General features: G+C 39.6%; 1 protein-coding gene across 1 annotated transcript; it reads right to left on the bottom strand.

Annotated features, from left to right (window-relative positions):
- Positions 1-2,477: 2,477 nt before the first annotated feature.
- On the bottom strand, positions 2,478-25,651 carry LOC141467235 (inter-alpha-trypsin inhibitor heavy chain H3-like). The gene is made up of 20 exons (XM_074151688.1): positions 25,562-25,651; positions 21,350-21,373; positions 20,021-20,187; positions 18,875-18,979; positions 18,282-18,444; positions 17,320-17,430; positions 16,553-16,678; positions 15,884-16,000; positions 14,530-14,698; positions 14,076-14,201; positions 13,594-13,775; positions 12,476-12,661; positions 11,337-11,476; positions 10,745-10,935; positions 7,232-7,282; positions 6,495-6,608; positions 5,705-5,909; positions 4,436-4,608; positions 2,715-2,826; positions 2,478-2,607 (listed from the first exon to the last, which is right to left on the bottom strand). The coding sequence occupies exons 1-20, from the start codon at positions 25,649-25,651 to the stop codon at positions 2,478-2,480; spliced, it is 2,682 nt and encodes an 893-aa protein (XP_074007789.1).
- Between the last annotated feature and the right edge of the window lie 1,092 nt (positions 25,652-26,743).

Raw genomic sequence — 26,743 nt, 5'->3', positions numbered from 1 at the left:
CATCGTTTCCCTGCGCTGTGCTGAGGTGCTGTGCCCCGAGCTGCACAGGGACCTGCACCCGCAGCCGCCCCCGGCTGATGGAGCCTCTCGGGTCTTAGAAGAGGTTCTCGCCGGCTGCATCCACAGGGATGTTTCTCTTTTCTGCAGCAGCCCTGTGTCGCTGGTGGGCCTGGCTACTGTGACTCCCGAATCCTTTCTGCAGGGCTTCTTCCCCTCTGCTCCTGTGCTTCCCATTCCGTAAGTGTGTTCCATTTCACTCTTTTTCATTTGAGTTGTGTCTTAATTTGTTGTCTAGTCACTCTTCTCCTCTCCTTTCCCAGCCCTGAAGTGAGTTTTGCTGGGCTTCTGATTTCCTACGCTTCCTTCCCTTGCTTAAGAAGCTGAAGGCAGACACAGTAATGAATAGTTTGCATTCTGTAATGTCTAATTCCGATGAATCAGAATTAGATACATGCGAGTATCTCTCACGGTATTCTCTTCTAACCAGCATTGTACCAATCGGCAGTAGGAGTAAAATTTTTATCTAAATGTAAGCATCTGTCTGCTGCTTCTCTCTCCCCTTATTGTAACCTTCAGCTACATTTGCAGTTATCTCCTACCTTGCAGGAGTCCTGGAAGAACTACATATTAAAAAGGGGATTTGGTGTCTCCACCAGTGCCAGTGGGAGTTTCTCAGGCTGCCACAGAAGCCCTGCAAAAGCAGACTAGAGCCCCTGAGGTCAACTTCTGTCTGACAATTCAGTCACAGCCGACAAGACTCTTGCTGCCTCCAGAGAGTTGCCTCGTTCCCGTAAATTAAAGAGGAAAGCCGTGGCTCAGGCTGTGCCCAGCATCGCCTCCTGCCTGAGCTTTGCCAGCCGGGCAGGGCAGCATCTGCTGAACACTGCTGGGGGCTTTGCTTTAGTGGAGCAAGTGAGTAGGGGAGCAGCCCCCCCATGGGCAGTCCCACGGCTCCTGTCTCAGGACCCAAAATGGCTTTATTTTATTTTATTCCATCTAATTCATTATCTTAGGATAAAATTCAGAATCATGTAAACTTAACCTTAATGGTTTCTATTTTCTGGTTTTCTCTCATTTCTTCCTGTTTCTCTCCTCACCTTCATTTCTCAGTAACTTACAACTTTCTGTAGAAACTACCATTTCCTTTCATCCTTTTTGTCTGAGTTTAGCAGGCAGAGCTATCTAGCCTCTGTGACACTCCCCCTTTCCACAAGCAATTGCTATTTTTTTTCTTCTTCTGCAAGACTTCTGCATTTAGTAAAGGATTTTGTTCCTGGAGAAGGCCTCTCTCTCCCATAAATTTATCAGTAAGTGTATTTTTCCTCATGTTTTTTTCCTCTTTAATTTTTCTGTTGCATTTATGCTCACCTCTACTTTTGTTCTTTCAATTTGACCCATCACATCTTATGTCATCTCTGTTTTCCTCACTACACTCCTCTTTCCTCACGTGTGTCTGCATTCTGTTTTCCCACACACTGACTTTCTCTCCTTGTCACACGACAGTAGGGAAACTTTCTGCTTTGCTGCGTGAGACCACAATTGCCTTGCTATGGCTGATCTGATTAATAGAAAACTCAAAGGAAATAAGAAGTCTGCTTATTTTTTTTGCTTTAGGACTAATAGCTTACAATTTCTTCCAATACAAAATGGATATATAAAAAAATGGGATGTTTCTTGCCCTAAAATATGTACATAAATTCTGTTACGGGAACAGAGGGAGGAATTTTACTGGAGGACAGTCATGGGATTTCAGTAGAGGGTCTTTAACAAAAAAAGATACTGTCCAAAAGACAGCTACTATTATTAATTAAACCTGAGTGCTGTTTGGAACTGTGGTATATAATTCATTTATAAAGATTTGGGCGTTCAAAAGTTAGGCTCAAATCAAAATACTAAAATTGAGAAGTGCTGGATGCTGAGACACTTGCACCAGCCCTCGGCCCTGCCCAGTCAAGCGGTGAGGCGGCTGTAAGCACCACTGCGTTATCCCGGCCCGTGCGCTGGTCCGTCAGCTGTCATTCCTCTGGTGCGGAATTTCAAAATGCAGCTGGCATCCTGGGCTTTGTGAAACTGGAATGAAAGCACCGATCGCTGTTGGAATGACAGAACAAGACACTACGTACCGAGGCTTTTATTTAAATCACTCCTGACACTCAGATATTGATTTAAAATTGGACAGAATGTTTCTGTTATGTTTTACAATGTAATGATTTAAGTCAGAATTTTAAAACTAGTAAATTAATTCAATAAAATGAGGGTATTTCAGGGGATGAATGGTATCTGCACACAAACAGAATAGCTGTTCAGCACTTAAGAGTTGATCAAAAACAGAGTAAAACTCTGTGAGAATCAGTCATACCTTGGCATTACCAAACAAAGTAAGCTTATGTATTTTTAATACTTCTTCAACATTGAAAAATACTGTTCTTTTCAGAAAAATACTCTATACCCCTGAACTTGGAGGAAGTTGTAGTTGTTTAAAACAGACTGGAAACAATATAGTCGGTATGAACGCCATCAATCAGCCCAGCTCCATTGTCATGGACAAACCAGCAAGGAACGTCAAGGCCGTGGGTGGGATCTGTTCTGTAATCCTTCTGCCAGCCCCTGCAAGGGAAAACACAGCTGTGGGTGCCTGGGAGCAGAAACGGCACTTCCAACGAGGTAATCTTTCCTGAGTCTTTGCTAAGGACCTTTTTTTTTTTTTTTTTTACCTCGTTACTGTCAGTTCATTGTTTTTAACAATCATCGTGGCATCTGGTTTCTTGGGATCAGATCCAGGATGAATTTCAAGTATGGTAAAGTCAATGGGGTGGAAAAACTGTCCTAAAAATAGAAGCCAAAATTACCATTTCAGGCATGTTGCACATATTAAAACAGAAACAAACCAAACAAACCCCAGAACTTCTACGTTCCCATGCTGTTTTCCATGTCCCGTCAGGGTTTTCAATGGATGAGCAAACATCAAGTTTTGTGTAAGGCTGAACACATGCCTCCGGTATTATTTACTTGTTATAAACCAGAACTCTATGCAAATCATCTGGAACTAAGTTCCAGCTTCCCAGTACACAGTAAAATTAGATATCCTTCAGGATATCCTCACTTTGTGTCTTGTCTATTCAGCTGTATTTTTTACATATTCTCCAAGTCTTTAGCTTTTTTTTTTTTTTTAAATCAAGTAACACGTGTTGATCTCTGAAATTTTTGGCTGTGATTATGCTCAGGACAAGGCTGACATCTAAGGAAATTTCACACTCCTGCGAGGATTGGCTTTTGCATGCTTTTGCCCTGTCCGGGCTGGTACAAGATCCTGCTGGTGCTTTGAGTGCTCTAACGGGCACAGATTTTAGGTCACTTAGTGATGTTCAGAGGCAAAGTCAAAGATGATGAAAATAGCGGTGAGTTGTGTCAGGGAACTGTAACAGGGTGTTACCCACGTGTCATGTGCGCTTTTGCCATTTTCTTGCTACTTGCAATTCATGCCGTAGCAGAATAACTTCTGCGTGGAGAAGTCCTTTAGCCTGAGGTAACTGGAGCAGGAAAGCATAAATAACATTCCCTCCTTATTCTGCTCTTTTTCTGTTTTGTTACAGCATTTCCCATGATGCGTGGACCTAACATGTGCTCCCGCTGACACCCTGGCTCGCTCTGCTCAGGCCTCAAAGTGCACACTAAGACTGAGAAGAGCGAGTTTGCAGCAGTTCATAGTTTTCCACAGTGAGTAAACTTTCTGACCCGAAAGGAATGTTTGCCACCCTTATCTGATTTTGTAAGTGAAAATTGGAAGTCAAGGGAAAATGGCTGCTATCTGTGTATTTTCCAACAAACCCACTACACTGGCAGAGAACGGGATTCAGTGGGGTCAAAACTTTGATCCCTGAATTACCGACTTCGCCTTCTACTAGAATAAAGACTGTTGGCTAACATGAGGAAAACCTTAGACGATACAAGGCATTCTGTGATTTTTATATATGCTAGTAAATCAAAATATACCTTAAAAACTTCTTTTTGTACAAGGATGCCCCAACTGAGGTTTGGCAACTTTTTGACCAAGCAAACACATGTTTTCTCAGAGTGCTTGTACTTAGGAGAAAGGTGACAGAGGAAAGGAGAGATCAAATCACCCAAGAGGATGGAGGAATAGTGTAGTAAGAAAAAAAAAATAATCTGTAGGTGGGATTTAGCGAGATAAAGGGTTTTAAAGATGCCAGTGAGGACAAGGGATGCCAGTGATTTCAGCAGCAGCAGAGGAATTTAAGATAATGCATACAGTCTGAGCCCAGAGTATTTTGTCAGAAATCTTAATACGGCCAATCAACGACCTCTCCGTTTCCTCCACCATCTCCGTTCAGAAAGGCTCAGTACAAGATTCTGTCTACAAATTATGTAGCCTCGTAAGGAAAGATGAGCATGAAAACACTAAATGAAGTCATACCTAATAATCCATGGGTCTGTTCAGACAGTTTATCACTTTCCAATGTATACAGTCCTAGGAAATCTTGGTGGAGAGGATGTTTCTTCCATACTTGATGCAAAACAATAACAAATGAGGCACCGCTGCCCATTTTGAGCACTAGATTCTTTTTCCTATTAATTATCAAAGTTAAACTGAGGAAAAAAGAAAAACTTGACTTAAGGCATTGTGCTTCCCAGAGTTAACAGCAATGCAAAGAAACTCTAGAAGAAGAAACATATTCAGCAAACAACTATGGCTTTATAAATTGCTCAGTTGTTTTTTAAACTAGAGGTTTTGCTGCATAGTTTGGTCCATGTGAATCTCTGTGTGTTCACAGATGGTCCAAGACTCACACTAAATTAGGCTGTATAAGGCTGCCTGGCCTTTAAACTTTTCAGCAAGATGCTTCTACCAAAACTCATCCTCCAACAGTGCAATTAATCACAGATAGGTTAGTGATACGTAGATACAGCACCTCATGCTCAGTGATAAAAACATTACTGATAAAACCAACACTTCCTTGCCCAGATGCTACCTGACACCTCTTCCTTTTGTTTTTCAGAAAAGACAACTCCCAGACTGTCTCGGTTAGCGCTAGGATGAAGATTTGCTTCTCATGGTGTAAGTGATAGCATCAATGTGGCTGTCATAGTGAAAAAACAAGTATGCTCTACGAATAAGAGTTTTGCTGCAGTGCTCTGTCTGTTGCAGTACCGTGCTTTGAGAAAGCAGTGATTTTGGTCCAGGTACACAATGAAAATGTAAATGAGGAGGAGATGCCGCCCATTCCTTTTGCACAGGTAGAAATGATTCTGCCATAGATAAATCTCATGAAAAATATAGCTGCTGACAGGGCAAAATGTACCTGTGCTATAAATATCACAATTTCCAATTCTTTAAATGGAGATTGTTTACAGTGTCTGTTTGAAAGTTTACACGTTATATCTAAAGTTACTCTTTAAGTATTTGCAAGACACTGTTGCATTAAGCACAACACCAAATCTAGTTTTACCTTAGTCACAGTAATAGAAAATCAGGGAAAATTCTTCACTCACTTATTCCAAGCAGAGGAATTTATGAATACTCATTCAGCAGTTACACAACAAAGCAGAGAGCAGAATCCATCAGGACTTGAATCAGTTTCTTACATATATTCAGACAACCTATCTTAAAACTATATTATTTATCAACACTAAACAAAGTATAGAAACTAATAAAGGAGCCTGGTGTTCTTTCTGTAAGCCTTACCCTTCTTGTTGCAAGGTGACTGAGTCCAGCCAGGTGAAACCTGTTTGCTCATTGCCATTCTGAATTACGATCTTCTCAGGAGTTACTGTCAGTTTTAAATCCAGGTGCTTATTTGCAATGCCAAGTTTTCCAAAATATGTGTTTTGGATCTTTGCATCGTTACTTGCAATCTTATCACCAATGAGTTCTCCATTGATCGTGATGCCTAGTATAAAAGGAAACATCAAGTATTGGTTTATAGATAGGACCTGATCAACTGATGTCAAGGAGCGTAATGGAAATTTAACAACTCAAGGAAACAAAGAAGAGTTGAAAAACAGATCAGAATTACTTGTGTGTGTTTATGCCAAAGTAGAATAAAGCTCTGGGGACTGCCATGTGGATTTCCACAAAGACAACAATCACTTTATAGAGAAAAGTTAAATATTTCCTAGAGCATAAACAGTCTGTGATGGGCACAAAAGGCTGTGTGCCATCGGTCTCTCTTTACTAGGCATTCCATGAACGGGCAACCCAAGGATTATTTCATTGCTTGTACTGCTACTCACCGAGACAAGTTATGGATCTCAACTCTCAACGGTGGCTTTCAAACAAAGTTTAAAAGTTCATTTTGCTCCAAGAAGTGAAAACACAGCCATGGGAAGAGTACCCTATCACAGCTACAGTAACACCTACTAACTTTGCCGGGAAAAAAGCTTACACAGTATAAAAGAGAGAAATAGCCTTTAAACATAAGACATTTTGTTACAAATACCCTGATTTACTGTATTTAAAAAAGTTAAAAACTCACCTGTAACTGGGTCTTTTATTAAATTCAACACAGCACCCGGGTTTTCATTGATATTGAAACAAATGGCATCATCTTTCTGTGGCACCGATATAATGAAGTGTGGATCTCCATCAACTGTAAAGGCAAATCACTGGTATTTGCATAGTGATACACAGGTTCAACGTTCTGCATGACCACGTAATGTTGTGGCAATGGAATTGCTGATGCTGGGAACTAGCAGGAACTGGTCCCTGCACAAAATGTATGCCCAGCTTAGTCCAGCCCATCCTCCAAAGGAGTGGTGGGGTCTCAGGGATGCTGCTGCCATCTCCCCCAAAGTGAACGACGTCCTTTTTCCCCTCATCTTTGCCAGGTACATGATACATATCCTGTGTCTTTTGACCATGCAAAATTTGGCACATGGATTGTAGGCTCAGGAAGGCCACCTCTAACTGCTCTCTGAGGGCCACGGAAGTATTACCGAGGGCAGGAAGGTCACTTGAATAGAGACTAGGCAGTTACCAACACAAAGTCTAGCAATGGGAAGGAGGACTAAGAAAATGGCCATAAATAATCTCAGTGACTTGATCTTTAAAAAACATTTAGAGATGTATAAATTAAAATACTAGACCCTTGGAAATAAAAAATGGCTGCTTTTGTGGGAAAGAATTACCTAAAACGCTCAGAAGAATTCTGCAATTTAGTCTTAAATACCTTCTCTTCTGTTCTTCTAAGCAGACACTACTCAAAGTACTCACCACTAGTGTACCATGTGGGGTGTGCGTTATATAGGTAAGCGACTTGTGGAGCTGTAGAGTGTAAATTTAAAAAAAAAAAAAAAGTGTTAGGAAAAACTCCATCAAAGTGGAATATTTACATACTATCTGCACAGTACATGTAAGGTGTCGGGAAGTTAATATGCTGGGTAAATTGCTAATTCCATCCTAGTTTTTAAGGCATATAGTCCATGGAATGACAGTTTGTGCCCCTTTTGAATCAAGCAAAGCTTCATGATTGAGATAGATTTCACTTGTCATCTAAATTCCTTTGAGGGTTTCCACAAGGCCCAAGTAATGTATCTGTAGGACACAAATGTCTCAGACTTAAGGATTAAGCTATCAGCAAGTGAACGCAACATCATCCATTGAAAACCTTTGAGGTTTTGACATTTGTTTTCTTTCAGAATGAAGCTAAGTCTTTTCAATGAAGACTTGAGAAAACCAGACAGAAATTGAGAGAGGGAACTGAGACTAATCTCCAGAGCAAAAACTTAAATCTAACTCTCCCATTTCTAGGATTGCCCAACCAGCAATCTGAAGGATCAGTTGCTGTCTCTCTCTTGAATAAAACAGTTTCTTTTTTTATAAGTAACTGAGCATGTTAATTTAGCCAGAGATGCTGACATCATAGTCCCTGGCTTTATAAAGTTCCAAAGGAGATGCAAATGCAAGTCCATTCTCTGCTCTTGGGAAACAGCTTTCAGGAAAAAATGGTGGTTTGACGAACTGGCATTTACTCCTTAAGAGCTATTTAGCTGAAACTTTTCCATCTGGTATTGTTCAACCTTTAAGTGTGTTTTTAGCAGCAAGCAACATTTTAGCAGTGAGCAGAATTTGGTAGTATTTGTTAAAATACAGTTGTAAACCCAGAAAAGGCAGTTTCTGTCGCTCCGGTAATTTCAGTTGTCTGAACCGATTTCCTTTGACAGATGCTGCTTCATTCAGAAACTTAAGCTAATGACTTACCCAGCGTAACAGCTGTGCCAGCCTGTGCTGTGAATGAAACAAAATGTCATTTTAGAGGCTAGAAAGAATCAAAAACAATCTCTCCCACTTCTTTCCACCAAAACCAACTCCAAAATCTTGTAATTATGTGTAAATTTCTAAATATTTAAAGAAAAACTTAGTCAAAGGAGTTCATTTAGTACTGCAACACATCAAATGTCATGAGCAGGCAGAAAGCACTCCCTACTTTTCAGTAAGAATGTTACTTCTCCACAGGCAGGTGGTTTGCTCTGTAAGGGGCTGGGACAACCTGTTCTCTTGATTTCTCTGTGCTGTTGTATCCTAAACTGTGCTACTGGGAACTCAGTAAGATATACTCACCTGCTTCCACCTTTTTCTAGTCTTCTGCTCTTTTTACATCTGAAGCTATGGAGGGGTGTCTGAAGAAGTGGCAATCACAGCATGAGTGAAGCCATCTCTGCATGAGAGACTCTGCTACACACAGGTACCTGGGAGTGACCAGCGCTAACCCCGCAAAGCAACTGACTCGTACTGGGCCTGAATTTGCTGATGGTGGGATGCTGCAGTTATCAGAGATAGGAAGAACCACACTGAAAATGGTATTTTCAAATTTTTTCCAGCTGAGAAGTTTTTAATCTAGTTATAAAACAATCTTGATTTATTCACCAAGAACTTAATGAAACTATTGCATCCTAGATCAAGTAAGTGATGCAGGAAATCCATCTCTAACGGTTAAAAATATTAAGTAAATGTAATAAGAAATGTACATACCTTCAGCTGTCACCACGGGCAGGTAAGAAGTAAAAGGAAGAAAAAGAGAAATTTACAGTTTCAGTTGTATGGTTAAACAGAAAGGATTCTCACCCTGTTAAAACATATTCTAAGAAAATAAATTAAAAACTGTTTGACAATTCAACCAGGTATCTTCAGTATTTTACAATTCCTTTTCTTCCCAATGATACAACTCAGTATTTGTAGATCAAACAGAAACACGCTAAAAGTAAAAAGCTGTTACGTGGGGCAGCAAAACTGCAATTAATTATGCATATGACAAGAGAACTATTAGTAATTGTTTTATTGTTATTCTGTTTTCACATTGCCAAATGTTCCTTATTGGTTTTACTCCTTTGCAGTTTTCAAGGCATTTGCATCATTCTATTAATACTGACTGGATGGTTCAGAAATCCTATTTGTGAATCCAGACTCTAGGGCGTGTACACATTATTTTCTTACACAGCAGCAGTGTTTTGAGTATCTTCTGCTATTATAGCTCTATAGTTTCTATATACAAAGAGGATTTACTTGGAATTTACTTGGATTTGCTTGGAAAGCAAAGAGCTGAGGATCACTCTGAGTGGATGCCATTTCTGTCAGATGTTTACGTAAGTTTTTCCACCCTATGGAGTCCAGCTATAAACTTTAAAGTCATCATGCTGAATACTGACTTGAATGTTAAATTAGGCATGAAGTGTTTTTATGTCAGTGTCATTATGATAGTTATGAAAAACAATGGAAATATTTTATCAGCAGAATACCTGAAGAATTATTCAGAATTGAAGGCACTTAGCAATTAATTGGTTGCAGGACTTAGTCCTGTTGAAGGAAAAAGCCACTAACCTCCAGTAAGCATCTCTGTTATGCTCAAATGCCTTAAGTTACCGTGCCAAATTCAGGAGATAAGAAAGTTTTTCATCTAGAAGCCAGCAGAGAGCCCGCACAGAGCCTGGGAGGAACTTTTAGGGGCACTAAGGAAAAGTTTGGGGAAAAAAAGTAACGGATGCTTATAGAAGAGATTGAAAAGCCTTACAGGAGGTTTGTCAGACCTGTTGAAGGAGGGAGAGATGAGGATGGCCTGAACAACACACACCGATGAGGATAGGGTGGCTTTGGGGTGCACTGGGTGCGTAGCATTTGCTTTATTTTGCTGAAGAGGTTTCACGCAGGTTAAACAAAGAGGCTGAACTGTACGAAAGCCCAGTGTTTCACTGAGCAAGGAGTTAATAATTAGCCGAAGTATCAGAGGAGTTGAGAACAAATTGTGTGCTCGCAATATAATTGCTTCTCTTTCTGAAATATATATGAATGCTGTGTTTTACAATCTCCATCTTTTTACAACCTGTTATATCCTGCATGAGGAAGATCTCATACAAGTTTTCCCCTTTCATGTAGAAAGATGTTACTATACCTACTCCTAAGCTGAAGAATGTAGAAAAATAAAAGAGAAAGTGATGTGAACTAAACTGAATCTAGCTGGATTATTAAATCAGAAATGCTTGTTGGGTTTTGGGGTTTTTTTGATGTAATAGTTTATATATTCAGCTTAAAATACATTTATTTTGAATTTATAGTATTTTGCCTGTATGATTTAGTAATGAAGGATGGTTTGATGGAAATGAGCTTTACAATGGGAAAGTAATTTTGCATAAACCATACACAAGGTTTGGAAAGTAGATTTTTCAGATACATGTTTAAACTTGTGCCCACACAAAACCCTTCCTTTAGGGGAACATCAAAGGAACACTTCGCTTCTCAAATAAAGTAAAATTGTGAAAATGTCTATACCTTCAATGGGTTTATCGGCAATTCCATCTTGATTGTCATTGTCTTCTGGCTTTGTTACCACCATGGATGTCAGTGGCGTTACAAACTTGTATTTTAGTGAGAGATCCAGGGCCTCGGCTGTAAGATTCTCCTTTTCTTCTCCTGTAGCTGCAATACTGAATACAGGTAGAGACTCCTGGCATCAGTGATTGCTAAATTACTCACTGAGCTCTGGATTAAATATTTTTCTCTAAAGTGAAGTCATTTGTCTGCAGCTAATTTACCAATAAGGAATATTTGTTACAGTCTAAGAGCACTTCTGATTCCACTGGCTATCCAAGAAAAAGGCAAAACTGTGCTTTATATTTGCAATAATTTAAAGATGTTTAATTTGCGACCTGAAACAGGAATTCTGAGGTTGGGGAGGAGAATATGTTGGGGGATTTTCCTTACTGTTTTTTACACTTTCCCATTGACACCTCAGTGTGATGTGAATTTCGGCTTCACATCCTAGAAGTTGCACCAGTCAAATGGCTTAACGGGCTCATAGCAAAGATGTTATTCTAGATATAATTACCGTTTTTCCAGGAGTTGTTCAATGGTGAGATAAGCCCAGAGCCTTTCAATGTACTCTCCAAATATGTATTCTTGTTCTTGGAAAGCTTTAGCTGTTTGCTCAGCATCTTGTTTTGTAGTATATGACAGGGCGTCGTTTGCCTGTTAGGAGTAAGGAAACTGCTCTGCATCATAAGTAGCCAGGGAATTCCAGAACCTCCCAAAATCAAGACCCTCACATCTGAAAATCTTACTAAGTTGAAAAAGAGTCTGGTCCTACACAGCTCTTGCCCTGGAAATTGTCAGTGTTGTATCAGGATCTTTGTTCCATTGCTTCTGTGAAGGTTCATAGTGTATGCTATAGGATATCATGAAGTTTCCAAATTCACCTGGCATTTTTGTTCATTAGAATTTGTCTACTCAGGATTTAAAGAACTTTGATGATGCCAATTTCATTCTGGAACCTCTTCAAGCAGATATTCTGGCTAACTAATAACACATTATTTGTATTTGAAATATACCTAATTTCATATAGTATATTTAATAACAATAATATTTAGTGCATGTTGTATATATGGTGCATATATGCAGTTCACAGTATTTATGATAACATGATCTATAATATGTTTGTGTTGTGTTTCTTGAGTATCAGGGGCAAATACTTTTAAAGAATCCAGATCTGGAGAGGTATTTAGATCACTTGGTTCATATTAGCAGTAGACATCTATTTTAAGAGGAAGGCATTTCGAATATTCAGCTGCCTTATCATAGAATGGTTTGGGTTGGAAGGGACCTGATCTTATCCATCAGTTTTCTTCACCCAGTGAAGACTAGCATCTGTGAACACTGAACATTTGTCTTCTGAAAGAACCAGTTAGGGTATTTAGAGACTAAACTAAAAAAAAAATACATCTGTTAGCAAAGCGAATCCAGTCACACAGCACAAAGTTGTTCCAGACACCCCCTAGTACACCTGACCGAGTTAGGCAAGTAACTTGCAGTTTTAAAAGCAATGACTTCGGCACATTTAGTTTCTCACACACACAGTAACACATCCTGTCACTGAGGTAAAGAAAGACCAGTAAGTATTTTACATATTGCCAGCTTTGAACATTCAGACATTTTGTGTATCTTACTTAAGTCAAAGAAATCCATACTTACACCTTCACCTCTCACATCTACAGTCAAACTGTTCTGGTTGTTGTCTATAAAGCGCCCAGCCACCACAATCTCGGACCCATCATAGAAATGCTTAAAACTGTTTTTAGTTAGGTCTGATATTTCATTTTCTGGGTAGTTTAATTCCACATCTGTGAGCATGGGATTTGACACCTCATCATAAAACCCCTACAGGACAGGAAAAAAAAAAAAAAGGAAAAATATTTAAATAACATTGTTTCTTTAATTCATAGATGGACCTGGACCTGCACCCAGAAACATCCTGCCATTTCAGCAATGAAAACTAAAAGTGTATTTTAGAACAAACATTTAAATATTTAGATAAATCTCAGAGTACAAATCTACAAATAATGGAAATGAGAAAGGACATACAACTCTTCAGTCTCACGGAAAGAAAGGAAAAATACCTGAGAACATGCTGTGGATGATGAGTTCCATCAATGTTAATCAAGAGGGACCCCAAGCTCCCCTCCATTTGACAGAAATGACAACATAAGCCAAAGCAGACTAGGTATTTGATTTTGGCAGAGCTTGCAATGAAATCCAGTATCTAAATCCTTTGATGAGTTTTTTGAATGGCTGCTATTGGAATGCGAGAACTAAAAAAGATCAACTCTGTGCTGCCTGTACCTGTTCTCATGCCTTATACAAGTACAAAATGCTTCAGAAGTACGGCAAGATGCACCTGCTTTGCAGGAAGTTCCTAAAGACAGAACATCTAGAGCCTTTATGCTCTGTCATCCTTCTTTTCCCTTGACATGACATTAACTACATGATCTGGGAGGTGTAGGAGATATAACAACTGCAGCAATTTTGCTGCACACTGAAGTGTCCTTCAGAACTGTGACTTGTGTCACCCTATGCCAAGTTTTGAACCCTCTTCCATACCCCACACTATCTCCCTTTCACTCTCCTTCCACTTTCTGCTTATATAAAGGAAGGGGAAAATTAAATGCAACTGATACTCTGATTACAGCAGACTCTTGAGTATCTCAGTACCAGATTACCCTTAGGGATTTTGACTATTTCAAAATATGAACGTCTGTATAGTTATCTGAATTAATGTGTATCTCACCTAATTTAAGTGGTGATTACGGTACCTGAAGCTGTAAAGCTGCATCGGAGTCAGGATAAATCCGACGGGCCAATCCTTTATTCTCCAGCGCCATCTTCTCCAAGAAGCTGTAGTCAACACCATAGCCAAACCCAAGATTGTATAAGGGGTATTTTCCTTCTATGGCTTTTTTTACGTGTGCCTGAATGTCCTCAGTATTTGATATGCCTGCATCAAACCAGAAAAAGTTTGAGTTTTCTTCATAAATAGATAAAATTACCACAAAATGAAATGTGGCTGGTCGTGTGGCTCCTAAGATCTCTTAGGAGGCGTTATCACATTATTATCCTAATGTGGCTCCTAAGATCTCTTAGGAGGCGTTATCAAAAACTTGTTTTAATAGTATGGTGCTGTCATAGTAACATTTAAATAATGAAAACATCTGGAAGTCAAAGATGGAGGCCAATTTTAACTGAGTGGTTTTTTATTAGCTAATTCACTCTATTATTCCATCCAATGCAAACTTACCTACGTTTGGTTGGCCATCTGTTAACATGATAATTATAGAAGCGCTTCTCTTGGGCACAAGGTTTCCTTCATGAGCAGCATTCAACATATCAATTCCCCTCATTATACCACCGTGTAAATTCGTCACTGCAAGGTAGGCATAGAAATTTGGTTCCAGCACAGACAGTCAAAATAAAGGCCCATTTTTTCCACTGCAATCTGACGACATCTCATTACAGTATGAAAATGAAAGATTAGGGTTTGCAAGCAGGGGGATGTTTAGACAGAAAAGTACCTGGACTTCGGAAACATAAGGAAAAGTAGATGTCATGTTCTCAGTAAATTTAAACTTTAGGAGTGTCTCATCAGTAATAAAATAAATAAAAAAAAAAAAAGCTGTAGCATTGTGTTCACAGACTGAATTGATAAATTAACTTACGCAATGACCTATTGGCAAGTCCAGTAAAGTACTTACTGCCTTCAGTGTCAATGCCCTGAACAAACTTCCTTGCTTCATCCAAATTCTCAGGAGTGGCCTTGATTAATGTTTCTTTCCAGGTGCGTACTTCACTACCAAACAGTATGAAACTGAAGAAGTCATCTTCTTTAATGTCATCTAAGATTTTTAGAAGTGCTTCTCTTGTCTATAAGACAAAGAGACTTAAATGTATGGTTTAACATTCAACAAAATAGGTCCTTACAGATTTTACATGAGTCATCTCTCAGCATTTGGGTATTTTTAACTTTTACACAGTGTCTGTTTCAGAGTAACTCTACTGAGGTCAGCCAGTTGCAATCACATCTGGTAAATCCTTGTAGGAAGACGAAAATCAGGTCTCCCATCATGGACCGTTGCTGGCACTGTGGGAAGCTGGCATGGCAAGGTGAGAGCAATGGGAAACGGGTGGCTACAGGTTGGTGGTGAAACAAGCAAGCATGGATATTTTGATGCAGCACCAAAACCTGAAAATTCTGAGCATTAGCTCCGAATGAGGAGTCCTCACAATAAGAAGAGCTGCTGCTTCCCAGGGGAGACAGAATGAACAATATAGATAATGCACAAAATACTGCATGAACATTTTAATTTTGGAACTGTCCAGTGCACATGACAGCTCTCAGGAAATGTTGATATTAAGAGTTTTGAACTAATAACATTTATAAGTTGAAGAGGGTACAGCAGAGGGCTACAGAGATGATTAGGGGCCTGGAACATCTCTCTTCTGAGGAAAGGCTGAGGGACTTGGGTCTTTTTAGTCAGGAGAAGAGAAGACTGAGGGGGCATCTGATCAATGCTTATAAATACTTAAAGGGTGGGTGTCAAGAGGATGGGGCCGGTCTTTTTTCAGTGGTGCCCAGTGACAGGACAAGAGGAAAGGGGCACAAACTTGTACATAAGAAGTTCCATCTAAACATGAAGAGGAACTTCTTCACTTTGAGGGTGGCAGAGCCCTGGAACAGGCTGCCCAGAGAGGTGGTGGAGTCTCCTTCTCTGGAGACATTCCAAACGCGCCTGGACATGTTTCTGTGCAACCTGCTCTAGGAGGACCTGCTTTGGCAGGGGGGTTGGAGTAGATGATCTCCAGAGGTCCCTTCCAACCCCGTATCATTCTGTGATTCTGTGATAAGTAAGTAAATATAGCCTAAATGTATAGAATTTTGTTCTATAGTAACACTTCAAACCAGTACTTATGGTACCGAGCATTAGAGAGGTCACAGGATAAAACCACTTGGTATTGCTGAAGCAGCACATCCACACTATAAGCCACCACGTCCCTTCCATCACAATAGAGGCTTTTCCATTTGGACTTTATAGTAATGTAATAACTCACCTGTGCTATTTCTCTTCCAGCCATTGAGCCACTAATATCTATTACAAAAATAACATTCTTGGGCAACTTTGGAAGATTTGTTGGTGCAAAGAAGTGTACAAAGTAGCCATTGACAATCTGAAAAATAAAATGTAAACAAACAAACAAACAAAAAAAACCCAAAACTTTTGTATATTATAAAGATAGAATGGATAAAGACGAAATGACTTCCATTTAGTGTCTAGCTTGTGAGTGGATTAATAGGCTTTAATGGCCCTGACCAGGCTCACCTATCTCCATCAGCCCAGGAACTTCATTTAAGCACAAGTCCTGCCTCAGCTACACTGTAAGAACGACTGTCTCCAGCTGTATCACAGCCAGACCTGTTCCCGTCCATGGACTCCACTGGTTTGGATCCCACCCTGCAGACTGACTTCCCACCTTGATCTTGGGCTGCCTCATCACCACAAACTTGCCTGATGACCTAGACTCTCAGCTGAATGTGACAACCATCTCTGGGTCTGCCTTCCTCAGCTACTGTGGGGAGTGGGCTGGTGGCTGGCGAAGCCCCTGTGCTGTCACACTCAGGGGCCTGTCCTTTAGGGACCTGCTGGCCCTCGCTGCTCCCTGACCTTTCCTATGCAAGCTTAAGCTGTTCAACAGTTCAAAGTTTCCTGCTGTCAGATTTACCTGCAAGTTATCTGGAGTTGTTCTCTTCACGTCATACTTTACAGTAAAATCCCCATCCAAGAGAGACTGTGAGCAATTTGCACAGGTTCGCTGCTGATCAAGAGTTGGCTTAAAAGAGATGTGCCCCTGAAAAGAAAAGCCTTCATTAGATCTCAACCTTAATAGCTGAAAATTTTCCACAGAACACAAAGTTTGCATTTTTGTAAAACTATATTAGTTATATTCACAGACATGACAATAATCTCTATTATCATGTTAGGTATTAGCTTCTATCCATATGTATTTATATATTTATTGATAGGTAACTAGTACATGAAGGCTGCTATCTAGAACTTGCTTCATATGTTCACTTCCCCATCTTCCTTGGTTCAGCTCTCCACTCTGAATGACACCTCTGCCTGTCGGGCAGTCTATGTCTTAGGAATTCTGCCACCTCCATACATGAGAAAACTACTTGTTGCTGACTCAGTTCTGTAAGAAATAGTCCTACTGGTAGCCAGGTTTCCAGCTGCTGCTGTGGGACAAGGCCTACTGGTTTGGGTGCTGTACCATGCTAACAGCTACGTGGCTTCTCAGCTGCGTGGAGATGGCCTTCAACTTGCTCGCTTGGGATTCAGAGCTCATTTGCACAGACAAGCCTTTACTGCACTTTCTCTTTTTTTTCCCTCTCATTTCCATTGCTAGCCACTACAGCACTTTTGCACTGACGCTATTATTTCAGAATTGTAACTGTAATAAATAAATTACGAATGCAGTAGTCATTGTACCTTTTTCTCTGAAAAAGTTTTCTTAATGACATTTTGTAGATCATTGGTGATGAATGTTCCTTCCGCTTCCAGGTCAGTGATACCCTGGGGCTCAAAGATATTTACTTCAATCTGAAATATTAATTGAAAATTCATTGTCACTGATTACCCCGCAATATGTCAACTTATATCAATATATACAATTTATCAATATATATCGATATATATATTGATCAACTTATAATAATATATCAAGTTTAAAACAAAGCTAGAAACAAATGGACCTTAATAGAAATATAACTTGTTTGAAAGCCAGATACTGGAATTTTGTAAAATGTCAGTAAATACTCAAGTCCTTGAAAAATATAACCCAACCATTAGCTGTGAGTTGTGCCCAACTTCGACCTATATTTCGGTATGCCTTCTGTCACAGTGCATTTAAAATAATGTTGCATAAACTCTTATAGATGCTGAGTTTTGTAAGGATTTTTACAAAGTATTTTCTGGGCATACAATGGAGAAAACATTTTCCATAGAGCTGGGTTTTAGTGAGGCAGAAAAGAGTGATTAAAGACAAGTTTTGGGACACAAAAGCTACAGTATTCTAGAATGCAAGATACGTATCACTGTAATTTAAGATGAGGTAGTTTCACAGTGGTGTGAGAAAGGTATAGTTTATGCTATAAAGGCAATTATTAAAGCAATTAGTGTTTTATTTTACCCCAAGACACTGTAATGGCTTTTTCAGGTTTCCATATATCATTTCTTTTGGAGGCTTAGTCGCTGAGCCAATTTGTCAGGCTTACCAATAAAAACCTGCACTAAAGCATACTGGTGTGGACTCCCCATGTGAGTCGTTAGAAATATTATCATGGGCTCTAGCTCACCTGTGACGCAATGGGAATGACCATGGCACTCTGCTGTCAACAGATTTGCAGAATTTCACCATCTCTTAAGTTATAGACTAATTTGATACAGTTTACCTCAAAATCTTTGACAAGCTGCTTTGGTTTTACTTTGATGAACATCTCATATTTTCCAAACTGTCTCTTCAGCAGTTCCTCGTATGTGAGTTCAAAAGTGACTTTACTGGCTGATGCAACGTTGACTGAAACGGTGAATTTTTCTGTTTTTCTTCCTGAAGCTCTGCATTTAAGTGGGTAAGAAAAAGAATATCTTTATCCTCTTTCTCAGTGCTTACTGTGTGGGGTTGGTGGAGTACGATTTTCAAAAAGGAGTAAAACAAGGATGGGAATTTTGATCTATTGCTAAAATCATACTCAAACTGTAGACTTTATTCAAGTTTCCCAGTGAGCTTAATCCCAGGAACAGGTCATACAAAGTCAGTGAAAGTTGCAGAAACAGTCTTTCTATAATTGCAGATACTGCCTGCGTAATCAGAAGTTCTATTTTCTTTTTATAATTTACACTACAATAACTCTAACTTAATGATTGTTTTATGGTCCTGTAAAGAAAAAAAACACTTCAGAAATATGCCAGAACAAAGTCTTTCCAACCTCACGACTTGCTATGGGATGATGGTGTGGAAGGCTTCCACACAAGGCATCGTTCTTACTTGACAAGACCAGCAGTCTGTCCCTTTGAAACAGCCTTCTCATATTGCTTTTTTGCCACTTCTTTTTCCTTTATAGTTCCAGGGTAAGTGACACCATCAATTGTCCTGCAGATGAAAAAGTCCTAGTTTAGCTGAATGATTTGCACCGATACATGAAAACTTACTGTAGGCAATTCTCTGCTTATTGATTGGTTTGCTAAAAAGCACTTTGAAGAATCTGGTATTGCCAAGATTTGAGCATTTGCACTGAAGTTAGTCTTCTCAGTGAACTTAGCAGGAACGAAGAGCTCTGTGCTTAGTATCTTAAGAGAACCTAAACCAATTTTTACTTTGAAAATGAATTAGATCAAAACTGGGGTGACAGCAACACTACTTCAAACTGCCATATTCCTACACTGCAGCAGCTTGACCATCTTGTCTCATGTAATGGCAAGGTGACCCTCTAAATGAGACTCATCTGCCCAAATGTAGCTGTCTACAGTGAACATTTCATCCTTAGGGTCCTCACACCATTGAACAGGCATTTCTCAGGGGGGATCCATCTCATCCTCTAGTAAAAGTTCTAGCATGCATTATGAGTAGTTGTGCCTTAAAAGCTACTGTTTCTTTTCACTGAAAATAAAACAGGCATAGTGTGATTAGCAGAGATGGATGTGTTTAAACTGAATTAAAGCTCATAATGGTGTGAGAATGGTGTATTATTGCAACTAAAGGTAAAAATGTAAAGGAATAATTCTATTGCCTGCCTTTCATTCAAATATAATTTTTAAAGGAAAAGATAAATTAAGCTATAATGCCATCAGAGAAATTAAGTAATGGGACTTTTTCTGGTTTGATAACACCAGAGTAAGTACGAAGTATTTCTGAAAAGGTGAATGGATCTCCAGAGATGATCCCCCATTCCCTAAGGTCCATGATGATGAATAGAAATAACTGAAAATCACTCATCTTTTCTATAGATGTACCAATGTTTGCCTTTCTCCATGTATCTTGCATGTTAAGTTAATTGTACCAGAAAATTACCCAGGAGGCACTTAGAAATCTGTCAAAATGGCAAAGTAAAAATGAACATTTGGATTCAGTTTCTCCCAGTTGCATTTTCACAGGTTTTTAGTCTTCTCTAACAGTATTGTAAAGATTACACACATGCTGAAGTTGGTAATGAAGGCTGTCTTGGGGAGCTCAACATCAAAGACGACTTCTTTGGGTACGTTTCCACGATTGACAGCTCGACTGGTGATGACATTGTGGGCAAATCGGGAAGTTACTTTACTATCAATTTTCATGCTATAGATTTCTATCCCATTGACTACCTGTAGATTGAAAAATAAAAAAAAAAGAAAAAAAGAGCTAGCTGTTACACTGATGTCTGTGTTAATTGGCCATAATGGAATTTTTAAAAAGAAACCAAGGCAGGGCATTTTAACACTCCAGAGCAAAACAGGAAAAATCTAATCATAAGAACTGGAGCACAGCTGTGTTTCCTTGGATATCTATCACACTGCCATCCTGGTGTTGTTCCACAAGTTGTAACTGTAGCCTCTTTAACAAAATACTACTTCCACAGCAAAGATACTGCCATTATAAGAATCAGGTTTTTTCTCTACTGAGATTGTGACTTTTGTTTATGATTAGTCAAAGAGCACAACAACTTACTGCTGCCTCACTGTATTAGTGACTGTAATTATCAGCTGAGTGAATGACTCCTAGAGCAGGGATGTAAGTAGTCATCTTGTTTAAAAATAGACCTAAACAATTCCAGTTGGATCAAATTCCATTATATATTATTCTCAACTTCCTTGCAACTGGGGCTCATTCTTCTTTAAACAAGGAAATGGGTAAGGCAATACCTATTTTCTTTGAATGCTCAGCTATAAGGATGCTAGAAACTATATGAGAGCATAGGTAACAACAGATGTCACTCCTCAGGCAACTCCGCAACAACAAAGTCTGCTTCTTGCAGCAAAACCAGCACTGGAAAGAATCTTAAGAGTTTTTATGGTTGGCCTGATCTCTGGCTGGTTGATTAAGGTCCCCGAACAATCAAAGCATTTAATCATTGCTGAAGTGGAGTCCAGAAGCCAAGTGGAATTGGCATCAGAGATGAGGTCTCTTGCCTTCCTTAGAAATAACTACAACATAAAATAAAAGTAAAAATAAAACCAACACAGGATGGATGTCTGTTAGAGATACAGAACTGACTTCAAACAACTTTGGTATTTATTCAAATACAAGGTTAAAAATAATTTGTTCATTCTCTTTCCTTGTCCAGGAGTTTCCATCAGAGCTTGGAAAGGAACTGCCTAGTTAGTCCTGCTGCCTAAACCCAGCAACTCTGGGCTACTCCCCTCATCACACACGCTCAGAAATAGCCATTTGCTCAGACTGGACTCACAGAAGCATGTTGTGAACACAGCAAGAATATTCTTGTCACTGTAAATCTTAGTAGCCCGACCAAAACCAAGCCTTACTCACCAAGTCATTATCGGCATTTCGCTTCTGTAAAGAGACAAAGAACAAGGAAAAAAAAATCATGACTAAGGTAGGAAAGCTGCATTTAGAAATAAATCACTTAGCACCTACGTAGTTGTCTTCTGCTTCCAAGTCAAAAGAAGTTGGTTGGGAGAAGGAAGGCTTGAGAAAGGTCCTCATTAGTAAACTGAAGTAAATTTGAGGGAAGAGCAAGAAAGACATCTGAGGAAGGTATAATTATTCTGCTTATAGCATTCCCAGTTTTGGTGAATCTTTTGGTTTTCATCTGATGTTAGTGCATCTCAAATACCGTGGGTTTGAAAGAGAAGTTAAACTTTGAATGTTGCTGATTTTGTATTTTGCTCAAGTGACACAAGATGATACTATCTTCTTTCAGAAAATAATAAAACAATAATGGACTGCCTGAGAGATGAGAGGGGAGTGAGAGGAAAAGAGGCTTGAATGCTCAGTGCCATTTATATTTAAATGTTGTTGAGACTAAAGAACACATTAAAATCTGCTTAATGTGGCTTCCTTGAGCTGGTGGTGGCTGTGTGGTGACATCAAAGTAAAAGCAGAATATCTTTTTCTGAGGGTGACATCTTTTTCTCGGGAATTCCTGGTTCTGGGTCCTGTGGTATATATTTTGTCTTTTCAAACTAATTCTCCTTTGGAAGAAAAAAGGGGCTTGTATCAAAGCACAGAAAAACAGTTCGCACATTTTTTTCCAGTCACACACACATCCGAACTATCAGGCAGACCCATCCTTACACTATTTCAGACTTACTCCTAAATTTTTCCTGTTTCACCCCAACGGCCTCTCATTCTAACATGAACGGGTAAGATGGTAATTCAGCAGGCTTACAGGGAGGAGAGGCCATCACTATGAAAGGCTACTTGAAGGGAAAAAAAAATGTTGTTACGGGTTTTTTTGGCATATTTGCTCCCAGAGTAGGTGCAAATATCAGAAGCTCTAGAAGAATACCACGTACTCTCTTCTGAAAGAGAGAACAGGCCTCAAACATACTGAATCACATTAAAATAACAGCTTGTGTAACTCAATTCCCGTAAGCTTGGCTGCAAATCCCTTATCTCTTTTGGCTCTGAGAGCCTCATGGGTCACAATTTGTGCAAGCGTGTTTACCTGCTCCACCAAATACAGGGGTAAAGACACAATTAACTATCAAAACAGATATACATCTCATTTATGGCTTTTGTTACCTTTCACATTTAGGAGTTTACAGGTTGGAAACTGAGATGCAGAGGGTTATTTTTGTTTATTTTGGAGGTTTTTTCAAGACACCATATTAAATCTATGGTAATGCGAGGCTTTGGGGCGGGAGAGGCTTCTCAACTAATGTATGAGTCTGGTCAAAAAGTGTGTGTATATTTCTCTAAGTTCATCTTTCAAACTCTTACTGCCACACATGTGATATCTGTGTGTACGTGTCTCCTGCTTCACAAACCTAAGTGGGCTTTTTTAATGCCTGTGTAGAGTACGCACCAATTCAAATCCTCCCTTTCCAAAACTGAAATTATCTTTCCTATATCTATCCTCTCATTACAGATAATCATTTTCCCTTACAAAACATGAACTGAGGTATAGACCCTGGGAAACAAAAAGTGGGAAGTCACAGAAATGTCAGTTTGTTTGGTACAAACTTTTCCTTAAAGTGGAATTACCAAGCAGTTTAAGAATATAAAAAAACTACAAAAACGAGTTCTTTAGTTAAAAATTCTGAAATTCTGACTACTGCCTCCTAAGTTAAAAGATACTTTACCTGCATTTAATTTTTACAGAATTGCTGTCGTGCACATTTTTTATCAGAATTATGGGTTCTACAGTAGTTTTGAAAGACTTCTTTCTGATTCTGCAAATAATTTGGGGAGTATTCTGCCATTTTCATTGAAAAAGAAAATACAGAAAAATCTCCAGGTGAAAGGTATTAGTTGGTTTGTACTTGGGCTGATCTTCAATACCCAAACCTGCCTGGACATGGTCCTGGGCTACCTGCTCCAGCTGACCCTGATTTGCCCAGGGCAGTGGATTAGATGACTGTGATTCTGTGATTTTTATTTTTTTTATTATTCTTGATAATAATAAAAGGAGGTAGCCAGAGACATCACTAACATAAAGGTCATTTTAAGTTATGTGGGCAGAAAGTGATAGTGTCCCATTAAAAAATATGGTATGTACTTCCGGACCAAATTGAGATTTTAATATCCTCTACCTTTTGTAATTACAGTTACTTGATAAAATGTTTGTGTAGTGTTTCCACATATTTGCCAGTTGTACCAATTACTTTTTTTTTTTGGTTGTAAAAAACTAAAAAATTCTGCTTTTGTTTAATACTGTTTTCGCTGTGGCAACAGCAAAGAATATAGGTGCAAAAAAAATGTGTAGAAATTGGAGAGGAAGAGCAGAGGAAAAAGGAAATTTGAACTCCCAAGAAAACAGGAAGGGAAAAGAGGGCTCCCGTTACAGTACTTGCTGAAAGAAGCCCTGATTTTACAGCTTGGGAAACTAAACCACAGCACAACTAAAAGATTCAGCAAAGAATGTACAGTCAACTTGAAGTCACCTCTGGGAATTCACGACGCTGAATGAGGTATTTACTTATATCCCTAAGTACTACACAGAAAAAAATAAGGCATGAAAATTATTTCCAGATCTACAGCAACATCGTATCAAGTGATGGTAATTGAAAATCACAGAGAAGAGATGATAATGCAGCTTAGCTATGAAAACTAAACTTCCTCGTGAGCTATGTAGGAGTCTCGCTGCTGCCAAAATGAGAGGGCCGTAAAAGGAAGGCTGTATCATCGCTACCCGTGCTTTGAATGCTTTGAATATGTAGTTCTAGGGGTAGTTTTTAATCTAGAAAAAACTTCCCCACCCTTAGTAGCTGCACACCTAGGAACAAGGTGTACAAGTGCACATGGGGATCTTTGATTTGGATTTTTGTTCAATTTTCAGCAGAATTGAGCCTGCCATTTGTGTTTACCTGACCATGGCTTTAAAAGCAGCTTTGACAGCTTGAAGGTCATCAGCCAGCCAGACTTCCAGCCATGCCTCATCACTCCTCACTGGCACACTGCTTGCTCAAATGAGCTAAGACAGGGATGGGGTCTGAGACCTTCACACTACACAGCAACCTCCTCCATTTCAATCGAACTATATTTGCATAAAGCATATAACAAAACTGGGAGAATCAACCGTCTTTTTTGTAGTGTTCTGCACATACAGATGGAGCACTGCACTGAGCTTTGGCTATTTTCCATTTAGAACGGCTTTAGCATTGCAAGACATACAGAGAACAACAGGTAGTATGGTAATCAGGAGGAAAAAGCTACATCGTATCTGGGCTACATAATGGTTAAATAATCCAGGGCATCTCCAATTTGCAGCAATGAATCTCAAGCTGATTTTAAAAAGTGAGATATGTTGTTCTCCTGATTTTCAAAGAAAAAATCCAAAGACCATCAATCAACAGAAATTGACTGTAAATTGCTTTGTCCTGTTCTACCCACTAACCTACAATGCTCCCCGAAGAGATTTGCCCTCTCTAACTTTTCAAAGTATGTAACTACAGAGAGAGGAAAATACTTTATGGAGGTGAGGAACAGCGGCCAGCAACTTAACTGAAGAAAATTGGGCAGAACGTCAGGAAGCAGTGCCTTACTCAGAGATGCAGCCAAAGCCAGAATGGCCCCTTTGAGGGACAGAGGTCTATTTCATGTTACGATAACATGCAAGGCTTTTGAGAAAAATCCTACCATGTCACTTGGAGAGAGGACATATTTATCTGGATGCCATGTTATATCTCTCTTTTCTGTTTCTTGGAGGCATCTTTTCACTGATATTCTGCATTTCTTTACAGGTGCTAAAGTCAGTTCCCTGGCAGCACTGATTGTTTCACACATTTAAATATATGACCACTAAAACATTTTACCATTATGTGGTGATGACAGGGAAAACAGAGGAAAGTGATGCTTTTAAAAAGAGAGAGAGGAGAGTTTCTTCAGAGCTGATTCAAAACTGAGGCTGATTAGAGGGAAACTAGTCCAAGTCCCGAGTCTGATCTTGTGTTCACTGGTAACAGAGAACACAAAGCTCCTGGTGGCAGTACCGTATGAGCTCTCTGATAAATGTTGATAAATGGCAGGAAGTTAATCTATGAGGAATGGGAGCCCCATACATGGTCGATTACTTACCTTGATGTTTCTGACATGTGTTACCAACAAGTCTGATGATGCAAAAGCAGGAATCAAAAATAAAATACAAAGCAATAGATGGTTTTCCATTTTCAAAAAAAGTAAGGTTCCAATCTGAACGATACGCATAAATATATAATTCTTTGTTTACTGAGTGTTAATAAATAACCCAGTGTGAAAAGTTGGATTAAACATTAGGCATTTGGGAAAAATCAAATACTGAATTTTGAATTTGCATAATATGCAGAATGCTGTTGCAGAATTTACAGACTATTTCAACGTCTCTTCTATGTAGTATCTCCAAACAGAAATTCAGCAGCCATTTCTGCACAGGCAACTGAGATTGATCTCTGCTCCAGACTCATCTCTTTTCCAAACGAAACCATCATCTTTCTGATACTGTCTTAAAGGCTGTCTCTGGCTCAAATTTATTGCAGCTGTAACAGAGCTTGCAGTCTCTTGAAGCCTTTTATGCTCTTCTTCAAAAACTACCTCCTGTAATCCTGCGTATCACTCAAGTATCCAATTTAGGTACCATTATTTGACGCGTGCCCTGACTAGTCCAGAAACTTCATATTACATGCTTTCCTATTCATCTTCACAATCAATACCCACTCAGCCTGCTGCTACAAGGCCCGTCTTCTTTGTTATCTTGACAGCATTAATTCTCTCTTCATCTTTTTAACTGGTTTCATCTCCTTTGTTGCATGAAACACAAACTTTGAGGGCTGGGACTTAAAAGCTCAGTGATAATAAAATATTCAAGTTTACAGGATTTGGGGTATTTCCTGTTTTTCCTGCAGTCTGAGGTGCACAGCTGTGTGAGGGATGCAGGAGGACAGCTCCAGGAGCTTCTTTTCAGCCAGCCCAGAACTTTTTAAACCAATGCTCTGCCCCATGCAAAGGTGACAGGATGCCTCTTGCTGCACAGCTGTGCTCTTCCAGGCCTCCCCAGCCACCTCAGGGGGCACGGCAGGGTGGTGGGGCCCATAGTGGTGCTGTCCCCAGAACTGTCACCGTGTCCCTGTCCCCACCCTTCCCCGGCGCTTAGCACACGGAACAACACGCCAAAGACCCTCGTCAGACGCTGTTTTTGAGGGGATGGCTTTGTTTCTCGGGAAAGCCAGCCTCGCACCTCCCTCAGCCCTCCTGCCCACTCTTAACATGGCCGCCTCACCCGCT

The sequence above is a fragment of the Numenius arquata genome, chromosome 8 (assembly GCF_964106895.1).
Source record: "Numenius arquata chromosome 8, bNumArq3.hap1.1, whole genome shotgun sequence".
NCBI classification, from domain to species: Eukaryota; Metazoa; Chordata; class Aves; order Charadriiformes; family Scolopacidae; genus Numenius; species Numenius arquata.
Note: the sequence above shows the minus strand (reverse complement) of the source record. Positions and strands in the feature narration are given on the sequence as shown.

Bases quoted from the DNA above. Each gene is read 5' to 3' on its own strand.
- LOC141467235 (XM_074151688.1), bottom strand. From the start codon at position 25,651: ATGGAAAACCATCTATTGCTTTGTATTTTATTTTTGATTCCTGCTTTT. The intron at 21,374-25,561 runs GTAAGTAATCGA...GTCTCTTTACAG, and splicing joins CACATGTCAGAAACATCAAG to AAGCGAAATGCCGATAATGA. The intron at 2,827-4,435 runs GTATGACTTCAT...TTCTATTTTTAG, and splicing joins ACAGACCCATGGATTATTAG to GACAGTTTTTCCACCCCATT.